We start from the raw sequence: 19,521 nt of genomic DNA, 5'->3' as shown, positions 1-19,521 counted from the left end.
CCATATATATATATACACACACACACATATACATACACAAATTCCTTGCTTCCAACTTCAGCCAACTGCGGACTCATCTCATTCCTAATGATGTCACGACTAATCTTTATAACATACTACCACTTGCCCTGTTAATATGTGATAATAAAGATCAGCATCCAACATGTTTTTTTTAAGCAGCTGACATTAAAGCACTACGCAACAGCCGACAGAAATAATCATTTTCACTCCCTCTTACAGCGTGAAAGCTTTTTTTTTCAGTGCAAATATTCAAGCTGAGGAAACTATGAGTAATTATTTTTCTTTTTGTATTTAATTTTTATCCTAAGTTCAGCTTGGCCATGAGATCTTGTGTAAACTGACAACAAGTGTCCACTCCAACACCTCTAAAGGCCCTAGTAGCGGGTGGAGGCTCCACCTGGCACTAAAGGTGACCCTTTAGTACCAGGTGGAACCCCCACCCGGTACTAAAAGGTGCCTTCATCCGCGCCTCACCTCCCTCCGGCTTTTAAATTTAGTGCACCGGCCCTCCGGCCCCTTATCCTCTCCCTCCCTCTGCTCTCCTTCTTCAATGCTTTTAGCTGTTTGAGCGCCAAGGCTAGTTCCTCTTCTATTTCTTCGAGGGGATTGTTCTGTGAATTTGTTTGTGGTTGTGTTTGGGTTGAGGTCTCCACCTCAATTCTCCATTTTTAAGGAGTCGTCCCAAACTATCAATGCATTGGAAAACTGAATGTGCTCCCACGTGTACAAAACCAGTATATCCAACCCATCTTATTGGTCCTTGAAGGTTAACCAACTGTTCATTTTGAAATTCAAACTCCATTGTATCCTTTGCAAATGTGCTTTCTTCAACAGAAACTTCATCGGCTACCAGAACTTTTGATTCACCATCCAAGAATGAATTAAGACGCATGTTTTCTTTTGGCAGCACATATGTCCTAAGATTTCTTCAACAGAAACTTCATCGGCTACCAGAACTTTTGATTCACCATCCAAGAATGAATTAAGACGCATGTTTTCTTTTGGCAGCACATATGTCCTAAGATCCTTCACCCACATGTCCCCTAGTGACAATTTCGGTGTTTGATCTCTTTTTGGCAATGGAACTTTCCATGTTTTGATTTTCTTATTAGTAACTCTTGTTTTACCACTGCCTTTCTCTTTAGCCCTATGTGGGATTTTGATTTTGTATCCCATCACCATACTCCTACTACTTGGTAATGTTTCTGAGTTACATCCCATTGAAGTCAGATGGGGTTTTTTATCTCCAATTTCAGCATAGCTGTCATCCTCTCCATTTTCAACAGAATTGTCATCCTCAAGCTCATCTTCCGAGCTTACCTCATCTGTTAATGGCCAGAAGCGGGATCCATTCCCTATCTTCCTTAGCCCCAACAGCGGGTCTGATGACCTTTTATAACTCTGTTCTTTCAGATTGGTAATCCTGCTCCCTCTTCTTGTACTGTCAGACAGATTTTTTAGCTCATCTTCGATCATTGCTTCTACATCCAGGTCCTTATCTAGATTCACTAAACATGACAAACTTGGTGCCATAGTTAGTCGCCGTCGACGATGAAGAACACGGAAAAAGGTGCGGACAACCCTACCGAGATTCGCGGAGGTGATAAGTGAGCGTCAATCAGGGAACTGTTAGGTGGCACAAAAAACGTGATGTCCAAATGACCATTGTGTAGAGCATATAACGGGAATATAGTGGTTGAGGTGGGGCATTTGTGGAATGTAAATGCCTGCCGCTATGGCTATAAATAGAGAGTTCCATCCAACTGTAATGATGATGATCTACTCTCATACGTTTCGGGTCACAACAGTGTGTATGTAACTTACTTAACTCTTACTCCACGCACGTTCTAGCTGCCAGACTAGGTGATCGTATGTCAATGGAAACTGCTAACACTCAACCTAACTAGTTAGTGCGTTTTGGACTGACGAAGCTCAGCGACTTTATGTCTCGTGGATATATATAGGATACCTTCAAACGAGCAAAATTTGCTATCTAAATACGGTATATGAACAATGCATGGAAAGCAAACATACAATTAAGATGACAAGCTAAAATTGTTGCTAGTTGCAATATATGCTACGCCTCAGTACGTATTTAATAAACCTGATAACCCATCCTACTGACTAGAACACATGCAGTAATTAATTGTATGTCTGCCATCCTGCCTGGGTTAATAATCTTTGAAGAAATGTTTATGAGCCCCTCCAAACTCTAAGGTTGGAATCTTGATAAACACGGAATGATCACCAAGTTGATGACACATCAATATAAAAGTATACTATATTTTTGTCGCATCACATTCATCACCAATTTTAATAAATTGCATTTTATATGGCGGTACATAAAAAACTTGGGATTATTGGGTGTAAACTAATCCTAGGTCAAGGCACCAAATTCAGTTTTGTGCTATAACTGTTAACTAGTGGCATTCTATCACGTGATTTGGCATGGAATTGCGAGGCCCATCGATCGGGTGCGCTAGTAGCTTTGGCTCCAGAATCGAAGACCAACAAAACTCTTGCACGTTGCCAAAAGTGTCAAGTAGGCATGAAATTACCATGCTAAGATGCCCTTCACTCATTTGAATGTTAAACTGATTTATGTGTGCAGTTAAGCAACAACAAACTACGCAAAGAATTCAGTTACAGTGACTGTGACTAAAAGACATGCCTTTTGGAGACACTTTGTTTTTCTGGCACGGAAAAAAAATTATACACAACATTAATTACCGAACATATATACATTAATTTGGTTGCATCATCCAAAGACTGCATGCTTACATCATCCAACACATGCTTTCAAGCCTGCCCTTCAGAATTCATCCGATGCTACTAGAAATGTAACCATCGGAACATCCGATGGTGGACTCTGCCCGAACTTCTTTGCAGTGTACCATTTACTCCGACGCTTGCTCCGTCGCCATCTCTAAGGCCATCGGAACATCTGATGATCCGTTTCCTTGGATTTCTTCGTTCCTTTTCTTATCTTTGGCTGTGGTTGGTTTCTTAGAACCTAGAATGCCTTCAAGGCATGTTCTAGACACTCCTAATGATCGTGTTTTGATATTAATCACAAAATTCACAAACTATGAAACCGCATGTCCGACAACCTGAAAGCGCGCTCTTCTTAACAAAACTTGCAGATACTAAAGATCCGACTCTACCCAAAATCTGACAACAGACACCACATCAAAAGAGATACAGACTCGACAAACTAACTCGACATGAAAAGAGATACAGACTCGGTAGACTAACTCACACATGGTGTGCCACAAGTTGGTGTGTCCAGACATGACAGTTGGCAATATACATAGAATGTTACGAGCACTAGGTAGATATATGGACTGCTACGTGTGCACTGGTTAAGTTGGAAAGATCAGACAGCATCCATTGGCTCTGTAGGGCCTCTCTTCAGCACACCGGCATGCGTGAGCAGCGCCCAAAGGTGCGTGATGAACTCCCCTCCTTTTGCAAGAACTTCCAGGTGCTCCCGAGCATCATCGGATGGCGAGACATACAGCATCATCTCCGCCCAGAAATCAGATAGCACCTTCCACCTTGTTGTGGAGTCTTGTATGTTATCAATCAGTTGCCTTGCAAGGTGAACGCCCTGCGCAACAAGCCTTGTTTCATCATCAACACAACCATCGGTATTAGTAGTTTCCATTAGTATCTCACACCTGCCCTCGATCTTCTTGTTCTTGCCCTTGATCTTCTTGTCCTTGCCCTTGATCTTCTTGTTCTTGCCCTCTTTGAGTAACTTGCTTGCTTCATTGATTGACTGATCAAGTATGGATTCCGATATGGAGCTGTGGTCGGGCAAGAGGTTAGGTGCAAAAGCAAGGAGATGCATGCAGTACTTGGATAAAGTGGAGGATGTTTTGACAGCGTCTTCTTCTTTGGTTTGTTTATCCAGCTTCTGCTCGCACAGGGTTGTAGCAATGTGCCAGACCACAATGGTGTGAGCCACCGCTCCGTCAGTAGCCGTGGCATCGCATGGCCATTTGAGGTCATCATGGACGCTATTTCTTTGCAGCGATGTTACCCCGTTTGTCAGGTGTCCGTTGCTTGCTAGTAGGGAATCAATGATGGCTTTCTTCACATCTTCGGACAGCTTCACTGAATTCTTGCTTCCCTTCATGGCCTTGTCCACAAAGCACAGTGTACCATAATGGAGACAATTCATAACCTTACTTTTGCTGCCAAGATGCTCGAGGAAACAGTACTGCCCAAGTCTGCCCTTCCATGGGCGAAACGGCTTCAACATCAAGAGAAGACGTATGATCATCTCAGAACAACAGCTTGTTTGCAAAAATGGTGTGGTGACGTAGCTCCGTATCAGAGCCACCTTGAACCAACCTGAGGCCATGTACAGGTACAGCTGGTATGCCTCCAGGAGTGCCAGGACAACAGTTGTGACTATGGTGGGGTAACCCAGTACGAATACGGAGGATTTTTGAAAGCGGTTTTTGCGCCTTTCGTGCAGACTGGTCACTGTGAGCCACGAGCATAGGGCGATCATGATGACAGGCAGACAGAGAGCCCGGTATCGACCCTTTTGGTAGAGGTAAGAGTACCTTGTGAAATACATGTCATGGACAAAAACAAGTTCTTCCTCAATGACCCTGAAGGCCTGCAGCTCGTCCCCGGCGAGGAGGCCTTTGAATACGAAGTCATGGGTTTTCTCAAGCTCTGCCTCAGACAGCTTGAAGCCAGCAAACCTTCGGTTGAGCATCTTGGAGAGAGCCATAGAGAGGCACAAGTCCTTGAGCACCTTGCCCTGATCACCAATGAGCAGATTCCCCTTGCACTGCCAGATCTGCTCCACGGTTGTAACCTTCAAGTCGTCCGGCTTCTTGTACCATGGTGTTTGTCCAGGCCGGTTAACGCAGTGTTTGTCACCAGCGACCATGTACCGGTAGCTTTCCATGGTCACAGGATCGAAGGCCACCAGCTTGTTGTCTATATAGTGCATATATTCCGCTATCACCTTCACATTCTTGCCGAGGTAGGACTTGCTCACCATCCTCATGGAAGCTATCATCAGATATGACTTGATGACAATAACAAATAGGATGGCTGAGAGTGGGTACAACAGTTTGTCCGCGTTCATCTGCTTCCCGTGTATGTCAAGGACAATCTTTAGAATGATAAACACCAGCAAGAATCCCTTAAAGAGTTGTTTGACGTAGATGCTCTTCCAGCTGTCGATGTCCTCGAGACGGCAAGCCGTGAGGCTGTCCGTGCTGCTGAGGAGCAGAAGCAGGAACACAGCCCACACGGTGTAGTCATAGGGGTACCAAATGGAACTCTGCATCCGCCCAATGGTGTAGCCCACCAGCGGGTAGGAGAGCGTGTAGATTCCCATCACGATATGGTGGGGGAGCCCGTGGCTCAACCACCGGCGTAACGGACTCAGTATATGCAAGAGGAATATGGCCACCACGGCCAGCAAGACCAAAGCTACCACCAAGAGCGCCTCTAACGCTTCATGAGAGGACATGATATTAGTTGGACTTGGTGGGGGACTTGGTGCCAAAGCCATGTCGGCAGTAGCCATGGTAATAATCAGAGTGGAAGCCTAATAATAAAGAGAGTACACAGTTTGGAGTCCTGGAGAGCCCTGAGGCTATATATATATAGCTTAACGAAAAGCATCGCTTGGTGGTTGTTCATCCGGGTGCAAGCTGTAGCATAGAATGAAATCCTTCTGGTAAAATCACGGTAGACCACACAAATTGTGTGCATTTAATTTACTGCATATATACCAGATTGAATGTAAAACTTGATTTGTTCTTTTTTTGTTTGATTTCATGCTAATTTTTTTTACTTCCTGCTTGTGCATATACTGCTATTTGTTTTTTTTTTTGACAAATAGATATCAAAAAGTTCTATATACATCCTGGTAATGTAGATAATTAGTCTTTGGCTTTGAATTTTTTTGTTGAAATGAAATAAATTAAAGTGTGGCCCTTTCAGAATTTGCAAGATTCTATTCTAGGTTGTACTCTAGCTACTGTGCGCTGTACTACAGCACCAGTTGGTCTCTTCCTTTAATGTTAATTGTTTGTTCCGTTGACCGACCTGGATTGTAATTCTAGCTTTGGAATCTTGCAAATGAAAATAATCATAAAAAAGTTAATGTACATTTTCACATATGTTATGATGATCCTCTACCACTCCACAAAATTGGAACTTAAAACAACACTTGTATGCGCAGAAACAAAACGAGAAATATCACATATATATGGTAGATGCGACTTATTGCAATTGTTTGGGGGAATACATTTGTTTGGAGAATTAAGTGGCCAAACTGGGTTATTGGGTGCAGCACCGCGGCGGAGGCCGGAGGCAGGGCGGCGGAGGCAGTGGTATGGGGCCGATGGGGGCCGGCTGCAGGGGGAGGAGGAGGGGCGGCGCAGGATGTGGCTGGTGGCGCGAAGGAAGAGGAGGGGCCGGCGGACGGAGAGGAGGAGGAGGGCTGCTGTGGCGGGACCACCCAAATTAACCTAGCTAAAATGCTCTTAAGTCACCTAACACGTGATTATGCACTTTAAACAAGTCAACTTAGTCATCCGTCAGGTCTAGCCCGATTAACCACTTAACTCGGATCGAATAAAGCATGGCTCACACGAAGGTGAGGGTTTTCCCCAGAGATCACAACATTCCAATAGATATTACATAGATTCCAATCTCTTTAATACAATACCAGAGTTTCAAAAGTACGTAAAGTAAAGTGTTCAGAAATTAAGCAGCGGAAAATCAAATGATAAATTATACATCGAAGAGATGCCATGGTGAAGCCTGCCATGTCATCAGTTACCGTGATCCTCGCCGACCGAGGACGGGTCCCACTCGACAGTCCAACCCGGAGGGAGTTGAGACGACCGAGTCACACAAGTAGCGAGCTCACTAACGACCATACCTGAAAAAGTAAAGCCACAAGCATCGCTTAGTATACTAATACTCAGCAAGATTTAACTGTCAGATGGTAAGTACTCCACCAACTTCTAGACATGCAAAGCTTTCTGGCTGAGGGGTTGCTTTTGCCAAAAGTCTATAAAGTGGATCCTTACTTTCAAAATTTTAGCAGCAAATTTTAGTAAATTATCCATTCTAAGTAAGCACTTATGCTAAAGCAAGCATATTGTAACAAGCAATTTAATCAAACATCAATATTAAATACCATCCTTTGTTCTCCTTCTTACTCAGTGTAGAAGTGCAGTCAAGCAGTCTCAAACTGTAAGAGGCAGACGATTTGAATTGAGTTTCTTAACCATGCATGACGAACCTAATCTCACGACATATGTTACTTTCCTGCCGATTTCGCATATATCAGTGGTTCCCGTCAATTCACGGCGTTTATGGAGAGATAGGTCTACATTTGTTTGGTGAATTAAGTGGCCAAAGTGGGTTATTGGGTGAAACAAACTTTCTCCATACAAGGCTTCTTTCACTGTCCAATGCAAAATGGCACCGGCGGAGCTACTAATTAGTCAAGGCGGGCCATGGCCCCCCGGTGCCCAGCGACAGTTTCTGAAGAGCTAAGCATACCAACCCTCTCGTCGTCCATTGACTCAGAAATATGCAACAACAATTTCAGCCAATTAGCAGTTCATCTAGAAAGAAACAGAGGTACTTCGTGATCTGATCATGCCCTTCCAGCAAGCAAAGCAAGACTTTGGTGCACGCAATCGCTCGGTGATAATAACGAGTCAGGTTGTTCATTTGCTTCTTTATGTCAAGAAGGGTGTCTTATTCGTATATACCTCTAATGATTACTTCACTTTTAACTTTGCATGCATGTACTTACGTGCATGCATTAAATATATCATTTTAATAGAAATCCAATCATATTTAACAGTTTCTAGGTCTATGTGCAAGGTGAAACAAACTTTGTAACTTCAAATGGAGAGAGTATTTTTTTTTTCTCCAATTCATGTGGTAATTTTTTGAGTAAAGGTGAAGAAGACTTCTTTTATTGACCAATTACTATGACAATGGATTATACCTTCTCTTTCCTCGTGAGTTTGGGTTCTGATGCCAATGTAATTGAAGTGTGCAACGAGATATAACCAAGAGTATGTAAAGTAAAAACCTAGTACAGTGAGATTTACTTAGTTATCTGAATATCGTAGTTACATGTAAAAATTCTTCGTAACATACAGATTGTCTTTCCTTAGTCTTTTCATCATGAGTTTGCTATTTGTTAGAAATTTTTGTATACAGGGGAATGAAGATAATACTTTGTCTATAAACAATTGTTTTCCTTTGAAAACTCAATGTTATGCACTATATTTATTGGCAATATATACTAGGTACAGCTTCTATTGACTTGGGTAAGCCAACAGATATTCTTTTTCAAAGAAAAAACAGAACCACAAGTATTAGGCCCTGTTTGGTTCCTTTACTCCAAAAACTAGCCTGGTAAGTTCCATGGACTAATGTGGACTGAAGTCTATAAATGTTGTTGAACAAAGACCATTTTACCCTTCCAGCCTCCCCTCCCCTTCCCTTCCCTCATCCGCCCACATGGCGCTCGAGGCGCAGGCCACTTCTCCCACTCCTCCTCCACGTGCGGCGGCAGGAGACGAGTGCCCGGCGTAGATCGATCCCTCGCCCCAAATCAAAATCCCTAAAACACAACCCAAACCACGGGTGGCCACTGCTCGTGCTCTTCCGCGCTGCGGGTTTAAGCATCGAAGAGCCCCCAGCACCGCTGCCATATGGCTATGGAGGTCCGCCACAGGCTCCTGGTGTCGCACGAGGGCGCCCCGGCGGGGCAACCGCGGCAGCGGCCATCAACTGTGTCTGGGGCTGAGGGGAAGCGGGTATGGCTGCAGGATGGGGCGTCGCTCGTCTACATAATGTGGCGGTGGCGGGAGAAGATCTGCGCCTCCACGCCGCAGCAAACAAGCAGGGGACTGCCTCCATGCAGCGGTATCCGCCACCGCATCCAGCGCGTGCGATGGGGAGCGGGTGGGAGGGTGGCGGGGACCGGGTGGGACGGCAGCGGGTGGCAACAGCGGAGGGTGGGAGGGCAGCGGCGGGAGGGAGCCGCATGGGAGGGAGAGCAATAAATGAGGGACGGGGACGTCCCCAAAATTTTTTAGTCCAGTTTTGTCCAATTTTGTGGACAAGAGTACTAAAATCTTTAGTTTGCCTCTTTGGGTGTTAAGGACTAAAAGTGCACCAAATAAAATAGTGAACTAAAGTTTAGTCCATGGGAACCAAACACCCCCTTCATCCATGACCTAGTAGATATTCCTCGGTCGAAGAATGAAATTCGAAGAAAGTATGTATCAGTGGACCCATATGCTTCGATGCTTATCACCGACGGGTGGTACGAGCATCGTCATTGAGACGTCGACCATACCCAAGATTTATCTTGTGCTGCTGATGAGTATTCGCGACTTGGCAGAGTCTAAGGTTGTCCGCACTTGACATACTCTATTTCCATACTCTAAAAGTAATATTCTATCATAGTCATCGAGATTCTCTCCTCTATATTAATTTCTCACGCATCTATGTTACTCTATACCTCATCCTCTATACCAATAACCACATATTTTATTCCCCTCCCTCCCTCTCTCTCCCCAACCGGTCCCCTCCCCCTTCCGATGCCTCGCCTCTTCCTCCTCCCTGCGTGCCCCCTCACACTCCTCCCCGCCGGCTTCTCTTGGGCCTCCTGCCCGCCGGCCCACTCCTCCTCCCCGACGACGGTGGCGACGGTTCCAGCGTGGCGGCGGTCCGGCAGCGGAGTTTCAAGCGGAGGCACCAGGGGGGGTCATTGGGGCGGCGACCTCGGGAGGTGGGTAGAGGGTGTCCTAGGCATCAGCTGGGAGTAGTGGACCAGCGGCGGTCCGCTTAGGTAGTGGACGTCACCTAGTACTGGTGCGAGTTTTTTCGGCTACGGCTATACTAGAGGATGATTTAGCGGGTGCAGGTGTGGACAGTCTTACGCCGGTCGTCCCACTACGAGGAATCTGTCAGTCCCTTTCAGATAGCTACCGGCTCCCATCAGATCGGAGGATGCTGTCTCATCAGCTTACTGTTGGATAGCGACCGGCTCCCTTTCTAGACAATAGCTACCGGCTCCTGTCAGGTAGTTACCGGCTCCCGTACTTGCCAAAGTGTGTTCCAAACTTCCAATATGTAGTCTAGTCAAATCTTGCATGTCAAATCGGCAGCACAAAGGATGCATCTTCTGTGCGTGTTTTGTTCGATTAGTCCAGTCAAAATTAAATCATATTCAATTCAATGCCTTTGAAGCACAAGTTTTCTTCAAATAGTCAAGTCAAAATTAAATCATATTCACACTCAATGCCTTTGGAGCACAAGTTGGCTACAGGAAAGGAAAATGAGGACGGGGAGCTCAAAAGGTATGCTACGACGAGTCCTCCGACGTGCGTGCCACGCCGTCCAGGGTCGACTTCATGCTGCCCACGCCGCTGTCGGCGCCCGGCGCGCTGGAACGACGACGCCTCTGCTGAATGACCGCTGCTGTGCCAAGAATTAAGTACAAGAATCCTTAACACATAATTAATCCTCCTAGATCCAGGCGCTCGCTTGTTGTTCGACGCATTAAAGTTTAATCTTTCTCACATCAAATATTTAGATATTAATTAGAATGACTAAACATGAGCTAATAATAAAATGAAATGCACACATGGAGACTAAATCGCGAGACAAATCTATTAAGTCTAATTAGTTTATGATTTGACAATGTGATGATATAATAAATAGATAGATACATGCATGCATGCATATATATGTGTACATATATATATAATACTACCATAAAATATATATACGACTTGCATACAATATTAATATGGAAAATATTTTTTGAAAGTATTAAGTACTAAAGGGGTACGTGCATGGCGCATCCACGTATCCACCTTAATCCAGGTAGATTTTACCAATCGGGACTAAAGGGTGTTTTTAATTCCAATTGAATGATCCAGGATTAAAGAACCCCATTTCGTCTCAAAATTTTTATCCCGGATGAATTTTCGAGATATTTGAGGCTTACCAACTAGGACTAATTCCATGTTTTCTACAAGTGACACATGTTAATGAACTTTTTTAGGTTGGTTCAGCCTTAATTAGTTTTAAGAATAATTATTATCTAGAGTTTACTTAACCTCCCTTTTGAGGCATAATAAGCAATGAAATTAGTCATCAAAAATTGAAATGAGAAACTGTACATACGTTCGTTCTCGCTGACAAAAAGCAAGACCCGCTAATCATCAACAAAAAGCTTGCAATTTGCCACTTATAACGACTTATAGATGGAGTCAGCATCCGATGATTCTTCCTTACAACGACCTATGCTGACTACAATGTAGTCAGTCCCGGTGGGCTGTCGTATAGTGAAAAAGCACGCAAGTTGTTCAATTTGCCACTTGTGTCCAAGCTAAAGACGCTGATGGATAAACGTACGACATGACCCCACTTATATATGTTCCAAACTGCAAAGACGTGCTTTTTAACGTTGTATACAAGGAACAATCAAGGCAGATATTCTTTAATACTACATTAAATAAGTCACTTGCGTCCAACGCTGGGAATTGGACGCATTTTGTCTCTTTCTTGGCTACTTTTGGCAGATATATAGTTGGGCATCAGATTTCTAAGCTTCAATGTGTTTTTGATTTGACCAAAATTTTCTGAGGTACGGGCCTGTCTGGCAAGTAGATTCCACACTCCTTTCCACAAAGTTTTAAGTGTACATCCAAGGTGGTGTTTTCAGAGGTCCCCATCAAGCTTAGCAAGGATTACAATTTCGAGGACGCGTACTGTCCGGATCCAAATTTTAGATCTGCTTACCTAAAGTGGGCATGATACCATGGTTAGTTACGTACTCTTCACTCATGGAATGCTTAGCACATAATTAATAATTAATAAAGTTGATGGCAGTCTAAGAAATGAAGAACTCATTTACTTGTACGCACCTCAGGACCCCGCTCCATACGGTGAGAGAAAAATTGGTATACACTAGGAATATAATACAAGCACAAAAGACAAGATGTCACCCAACGCATCGTGGAATTTCATGCTTGGTGAAGTCATCGTGGGGTTTCATGCTTACATCACCCAACGCTTGCATGGATAATTTATTGTGTGGTCGATCAGAAGAAGATGTACTGGCCCACGTACTCACTGTATGAGCATTTTGCTGGTGGCACCAGATCGGATCTGGCGGCCTGGCCCAAAGCCCACCGTCGTGTCCTGCTCCTAGACCAAGAACGGCCTGGCTGCTGTATTATGTTTGGACCCTATAGTTGGTTGATTCACTCGAACGGGGATGCACGTACAGGAACAAGAACGACAGTATCTGCTAGAAGGTTCTGGGTACAAGTATGGTTGTTGCCCCTTTGTACTGCCTCCATTGTTTGCTTCTCTAAACCAAAGCACATGGCCCGCGTTCCAGCCCATGCTTTGACCCAGCCCTTGTTAGTGGGCCGAGCCTATACATAGGCCGATAAGTTCCTGACATACTTCCCTACTTAAAATACGGCTTCCGTTGCTGCAAAATTTTTACAATAAACTCTGAACCATTGCACTTGCATGTCCAAGAAATACGGATTCCATGGCACTTGTAATTAATGCAGTACCTTGTAATTAATGTAGTCAATGTACATGCACTCTAACAATGAATATGTTAATATGTTTAGTACCTTGTATTAAAACGATGTATGAGTAATTTGTTTAATGGTGTTTGGCACACCGTTTAGCACATGTCACATCGGATATTTGATACTAATTAGGAGTATTAAATATAGACTAATTACAAAATTAATTGCACAGATGAAGTCTAATTCACGAGACGAATCTATTAAACCTAATTAGTTCATGATTTGATAATGTGGTGCTGCAGTAACCATTTGCTAATGATGAATTAATTAAGTTTAATAGATTCATATCGCAAATTAGCACAGGGATTCTGCAATTACTTTTATAATTAGCTCATGTTTAGTCTTTCTAATTAGCATCCGAACATCCGATGTGAGACTGCTAAAGTTTAGCACCATATATCCAAACAACCCCTTAGTATGCTAGTACCTTGTTTAGCTTAGACCAAGACGTTGACTTGGTGAATTCGATCAAGAAAGATTATTTGGAGCAGTTGTTTTTTGAGAAGCAACTGTGTTAATGGATGTCAATGGAAACTGCTAGCTTCGTAAGTCCAAAACGCCCTAGTTAGCTTGCAGCAGAGCTCGATGGCGTCGAAGGACCCGGTTATGAGAACCTTGTCCTTCTCGTACACCACCTTGTCGAAGACGAACTTGCCACGCTCTGCGTACACAACCATATGGATACGAGGTTAAAAGGCAGGTCACAACCATATGGACTTAAAACGTGTGATGCCTGTAGAAGTGCACTTCTTATGCCTGTAGAAGTGCAGCTTCAGTTTTAACATACTTGCCTTCACCTATTCTCCTTCTGAAATTGCTTTTGACCAAACCATGTTTTAACATACAACTTCAGCCTGTCATGTGGCTGTGAGATATTTCTGGGAACCAAGCTCAAATCATGTTGAATCAAATGATCTTCATTAGCAGCTGCATTGTTAGATTTCAGATACTGCGGAGCTTAAAGAAGCTGCAGTGTAGTTCACTACATTTCATCCAGAGACCCATTAAGGCTTTCTGCACAGATAACATTGGAACTCCAACTGCTTCTGTCAGTGACTTGTGACTGTGCAAATCAACTCTGTTCGGTTATTCAAATTCTGCAGTAGATTTTGTCTTCTGCTAAACTTTCCTTCCGTCCTCTTCTCTGTAATTTTTTTGTATGTTGGGCAGACGACAACTCTCTCTCTCTCTCTCTTCTCTTTGGGAATACGCTGATTAATATGTTAGTAATTCCAGCTCGTTCTTAGTTTCTGTCTTTTAGCTTTCAATAAACTGGGCTCATGTAGTGTGAGCACGTTTCTAGGAGCCTGATGCATGCTCTAGTTCATGCAGTGGCTTAAGTTAGTTTTTCTGTTGGTCTGTTAGTCCGTGACGCACGGCATGTAACTCAGTCGTGGGATGGCGTAATAAGGCCAGGAGCATGGCGTGCATGCGGATTCAAGGAGTCTGGTTGCTATTTATGTGCAATATAGAGTCTCAAAAAAGCTGTGATGTTAGCAGCACAAAGTCTCTGGCGTTTTCCATTCGAGTTCTTGCGTGAGTTCTGGGAGTTCGTCACTGCAAACAGCGAGTTGTTTCAGCGGTGTCGGTAACAATTGGTATTAGAGCCAGCTACAAGACTTGGGAGCGCAACCGGGCGATCGAGTGGGCCTTCATTGTGCGTCCACGATCAGCCTCGCCGCTGCGGAGGACGCCCAGGCACGGGAGCAGTGCTGGTGCGTCAAGAACTGCAGCTCCAACAGCGGGGGAGCGTCCAGGAGCGGTGACCGTGAACGCGGGCTCGTGAACCACAGGGTCACGAAGGAGATCAGCAGTGGCGGATCCTTTCCGGTGTTGTCCAAGAGGAACTACTACGACTGGGCGGTGCTCATGCGGGTGATGCTGCAGGCGCGTGGTCTCTGGATCGCGATGAGCCTCGGCACGGAGGACTACGTCGAGCATTGCATGGCGCTCGAGGTCATCATGAAAGCTGTTCCGGCAGAGATGATGGGCGGCATCGCAAGCAAGGCGACAACCAAGATCGTGTGGGACGTGATCAAGACCATGTACGTCGGTGTCGAGCGTGTGCGCAAGGTGAAGGCGAACACACTCCGGCGGGAGTTCGATGCCATCAAGTTCCGCGACGGCGAGTCTGTGGATGATTTCAGCATTCGCATCAACAAGATCGTCCACCAGCTTGCTGTTCTCGACGACGGCTACACAGAAGAAGAAATTGTGCGAAAGTTCCTTCAGGCGCTACCGACCAGGTACACTCAAATTGCAATGTTGAGACGGCCCATTTTGCCGGCCAACCAGTTGAGACGACCCATTTCACCAGCCCGGCCAACGGCCGCAACGGCCCGTCTCACCGCTCACTGAGGTTGATCGGTGGGCCCCACCCACCGTCTCCTACCTCTGGCCGAGTCCGGCTCGACCCCGACTCCACCGGCCGCCACGAACTCCGCCGGGACTCCAGCTCGACTCCGCCTCGTTTCAAACTGCACCAGGCTCTATCTCCACGCATGGGCCTGCGCACCCCTCCTCCCTATTTAAGGGTGCCGCCGCCGTCTCGTTTTTCCTCCCCAAACCCTAGCCATCAAGCAAACCGTGTGCCGCCGCTGGTCCTCGCCGATTCGTCGCCGAGGAGCGTCACTGGAGCAAGAGGGAACCGGGACGAGCTTCGCGAGATTGAACCGTGTCCATTTCTCTGGTCCCCGACGTCGTCCTTCTGTCGGAGCACCGCCGCCGCGGAAGGGTCTGAGTCGGCCGCCGCCAGCTTCTCTGAAATAACCTACGTACATACTTTATTTAATTAAAATGAATCAAGCATATAGTCTTTTTATTTCTTTTATGAATCAAACATCTCAATAGCTCCGATCTCAGCGTTTCCCATGTTCATAAATCCTAGATCGAGTTCTATCCTTAAGCATGCTCTTTTAAAGCTTTTCTTTTATTTTGGTGTATTGTTTTTAGTTGTACTTGTTTGTTGCTTGTATGTTTGTGCCATCTTTTTCGCCACAGTGCATTTAACCGCGACCTGTAGTGCTTGGGGGGATGGTCCATGATGGTCCCCTTATAGACATCGCCAAAGTAGCCTCTTCCAATGCGATAGCTGTAGCTCTTTGTGATAGTATTCACATCCCCTTTGGTGAAGATTTTGGTACCCACATCCTTTAGAATGTCGCCACCGTTTTTGTTCAAAAGTTTCTTCTGCTCTCGTCTCATAAGCAAAATAATTGACAAACATGCTAGGATGACGGCAACAGTTATTGCTGCAAACAAATAAGGATACATGTTGATTCAGTAACATATAAGTTACGGCAACTCAATAAGTAAAAGTTTTTTTTAATCTTAAAAAAGGAAGAAGTTTGTTATTATAAAAATTGTAACAAGTTGTATGACCGACATTTTCAACAAACGGAAATGGTTAATCAGCCAGCAGGGATCCTATCACTATGCTATAAATACATGTATATTTAACTGAGGTTTTGATATATTGTGCTGATGGATTTAAGACTAACTGATTATATATTCCGAAAAATAAAGGTGAAATGTACTTTAATGTATTTTTACTAAACCCTTACGAAATTACAGACTCCGATCCTGACCAAAATCTGACAACAGACACAACATGAAAAGAGATACAGACTCGACAGACTAACTCACACATGGTATACATGACTGTAGGCAATATACATAGGATGTTACAACTTACAAGCACTAGGTTGATATATGGAGTGTTACTTGTGCACTGGTTGAACAGATCACACAACATCCTTTGGCTCTGTAGGGCCTCGCTTCAGCACACCGGCATGCGTGAGCAGCGCCCAAAGGTGCGTGATGAACTCCCCTCCTCTTGGAAGAACTTCCAGGTGTGTCCGGGCATCGTCAGACGGCGAGACATACAGCATCATCTCCGCCCAGAAATCAGAGAGGACCTTCCACCGCAATTTCGAGTCATGTATGCCTTCAATCTGCCTTGCAAGCCGAGCGCCCTGTGCAACAAGCGGTGCTTCACCACCATCACCATTATCAATGTTAAACATCAATAATTCCTTACACCTGCTCTCCAGATCATTGGACCCTTCGAGTAGCTTTCGTAATCCCTGCCACCGAGGGTCGCCTCCATTATCAATTGACTCATCAAGTATGGCTTCCGATATAGAGCTGTGGTCAGGTAAGAGGTTAGGTGCGAAAGCGAGCAGTTGCATGCAGTACTTAGATAAAGTGGAGGCTGTTCTAACCGCCTCTGCTTGTTTTCCTTGTTTATCCAGCTGGTGCTCACACAGTGTTGTAGCAATGTGCCAGACCAGAATGGTGCGACTCACCGCTCCATCGGTAGCAGTAGCATCACATGCCCACGAAAGGTCACCATGGACGCCATTTCTTTGTAGCGATGTTACCCCGTTCGTCAGGTTTCCGTTGCTTCCTAGTAGGGAATCAATGATGGCTTTCTTCACATTTCCGGACAGCTTTACTGATTCCATGCGCCCCTTCACGGCCTTGTCCACCAGGCGTAGTGTAGCATAATGGAGACAATTCATAATCTTACTTTTGCGGCAAAGACTCTCGAGGAAACAGTACTGCCCGAGTCTGCCCTTCCATGGGCGAAACGCCTTCAACATCAAGAGAAGACGTATGATCATCTCAGAACAACAGCTTGTTTGCAAAAATGGTGCGGTGACGTAGCTCCGTATCAAAGCCACCTTGAACCAACCTGAGGCCATGTACAGGTACGTCTGGTATGCCTCCAGGAATGCCACGACAACCGGTATGACTATGGTGCCAGACAGCAGAGTGCGGTTGAGACGACTACTGAGATAGGGGTCGTCCGTACGCTTGATGTGCAGGCTGGCCACTGCGAGCCACGAGCATAGGGCAGACATGATGACAGGCAGACAAAGAGCCAGGTATCGACCCTTTTGGTAGAGGTAAGAGTACCTTGTGTAATACATGTCATGGACAAAAACAAGTTCTTCCTCAATGACCCTGAAGGCCTGCTGCTCGTCCCTGGCGAGCAGGCCTTTGAATACGAAGTCATGGGTTTTCTCAAGCTCTGCCTCTGAGAGCTTGAAGCCAGCAAACCTTCGGTTGAGCATCTTGGAGAGAGCCATAGAGAGGCACAAGTCCTTGAGCACCTTGCCCTGATCACCAATGAGCAGATTCCCCTCGCACTGCCAGATCTGCTCCACGGTGGTAACCTTCAAGTCGTCTGGCCTCTTGTACCATGGTGCGCGTCCACGCCGGTTGATGCAGTGTTTCTCACCAGCGACCATGTACCGGTAGCCTTCCATGGTCGCAGGATCGAAGGCTACCAGCTTGTTGTCTATATGGTGCATGTATTCGGCGATCATCTTCACGTTCTTGCCAAGGTAGGACTTGCTCACCATCCTCATGGAAGCTATCATCACATATGACTTGAGGACGATAACGACCAGGATGGGTGAGAGCGGGTACCACAGGTAGTCCGCATCCACATCCTTCTCGATGTAATATCCAAACTTTAGAAGGATGAACACCAGCAAGAATCCCTTAAAGAGATGTTTGATGTAGATGCTCTTCCAGCTCTCGATGTCATTGATGCTGCAAGCCGTGAGGCTGTCCGTGCTGCTGAGGAGCAGAAGCAGGAACACAGCCCACACAGTGAAGTCGTTGACGTACCAATCGGCAGACTGCATCCACCCAATGGTGTAGCCAACCAGCGGGTAGGAGAGCGTGTAGATTACCATCACGATATGGTGGAGGAGCTCATGGCTCGACCACCGGCGTAACGGACCCAGTATATGCAAGAGGAATATGGCCAACACGGCCAGGAAGACCAAAGCTATCACATAGAACACAGGTAGCACCTCATGAAGTTCGGGAGTGGGACTTGGTGGGAGACCTGGTGCCAAAGCCATTTCGGCGGTAGCCATGTGGTTCTCTCCCCCAGAATCTAATCAGAGTGTGAGCCCTAGTTCTCAACCTCACCACAATGAAGAGAGTACGCAGTTTGGAGTCCTGGAGAGTCCTGAGGCCGTATATATATAGCTTAAGAAAAAGCATCGCTTTCATCCGGGTGGAACCTGTAGAACCATAGCGTCTGTAGGCCATCAAACAGTATAGAGAATGAAATACTTCTGGTAAAATCACGGTAGACCGCTCAAATTGATTGCTACTTTTATTTCGAAAAAACTAGCAAGGTGGCCCCGCAAATATCCCAGTTTGACCTGTTTTAACATCTATTCCATTTGTACATAAATATCTAGCCAAAAGACTAATTATGTGCATTACTGCATACCAGATTGAATATAAAACTTTATTTGTTCTTTTTGTTTGTTTGTTTTCATGCTAATTTTGTTACTTCCTGCTTGTGCACACTGATATTATGAGCTAGCTTGTGGCGAGAGTAGTATCAAAATGGCCAAGCATCACCAGGGTATGCTATTTGGCTAACAAGAAACGATGTTGTATTTGACAAATGGCAACCCAAAAAAATTTCAGCCGACTCCAATTTTGGATGCAGTTGCACTGCAGTGACGACTGAAAGGAGTTGCTGATTGAGGCTAGCTGATCGGTGGTGTCGGCAATGGAGTTCTTTGGCTCCCATGGACATATAGCCATTTTAGTTTCAAGATTTCACTGGTGAAAAAGTGAGCATTAGTCCCGTTAGAGAGACGTATAGATCTCAAAAATTCAACTGGAGCACTTTCGGGTACGACAAATGCTTGGTGGTTGTTCAGCAATAGAATAACGGTGTAGAATGACACTTTCCTGTTAAATCACGGTGGACTAATAAAATTTAATTGCTACTTTTGTTGACACAAACTAGCAATGATGTGGTCCGTGCAAATAGCAGAGCTAGATTGTTATAACATTTGTTTCATTTATATAGAAATTT

General features: G+C 45.2%; 2 protein-coding genes across 2 annotated transcripts; both read right to left on the bottom strand.

Annotated features, from left to right (window-relative positions):
- Nucleotides 1–3,397: 3,397 nt before the first annotated feature.
- On the bottom strand, nucleotides 3,398–5,566 carry LOC111258361. Its single transcript, XM_022829581.1, has one exon. It carries the CDS (start codon nucleotides 5,564–5,566, stop codon nucleotides 3,398–3,400), a length of 2,169 nt encoding a protein of 722 aa, XP_022685316.1.
- An 11,116-nt stretch (nucleotides 5,567–16,682) lies between these two features.
- LOC105915024 lies at nucleotides 16,683–18,615 on the bottom strand. Its single transcript, XM_022828979.1, has 2 exons — nucleotides 16,886–18,615; nucleotides 16,683–16,808 (listed from the first exon to the last, which is right to left on the bottom strand). Exons 1-2 carry the CDS (start codon nucleotides 18,554–18,556, stop codon nucleotides 16,785–16,787), a joined length of 1,695 nt encoding a protein of 564 aa, XP_022684714.1. The 5' UTR covers nucleotides 18,557–18,615; the 3' UTR covers nucleotides 16,683–16,784.
- Nucleotides 18,616–19,521: the final 906 nt, after the last annotated feature.

The sequence above is a fragment of the Setaria italica genome, chromosome VIII (assembly GCF_000263155.2).
Source record: "Setaria italica strain Yugu1 chromosome VIII, Setaria_italica_v2.0, whole genome shotgun sequence".
Taxonomy (NCBI): Eukaryota; Viridiplantae; Streptophyta; class Magnoliopsida; order Poales; family Poaceae; genus Setaria; species Setaria italica.
The sequence above is the reverse complement of the archived record's forward strand: the minus strand, read 5'-3'. Positions and strand labels throughout refer to the sequence as shown.

Excerpts from the sequence above, each read along its gene's own strand:
- LOC105915024 (XM_022828979.1), bottom strand. The coding sequence starts at position 18,556 with ATGGCTACCGCCGAAATGGCTTTGGCACCAGGTCTCCCACCAAGTCCC. Across the intron at positions 16,809-16,885 it reads AAGGAAAACAAGCAGAGGCG|CTCTATATCGGAAGCCATAC; the intron begins GTTAGAACAGCC and ends ACCTGACCACAG.
- LOC111258361 (XM_022829581.1), bottom strand. The coding sequence starts at position 5,566 with ATGGCTTTGGCACCAAGTCCCCCACCAAGTCCAACTAATATCATGTCC.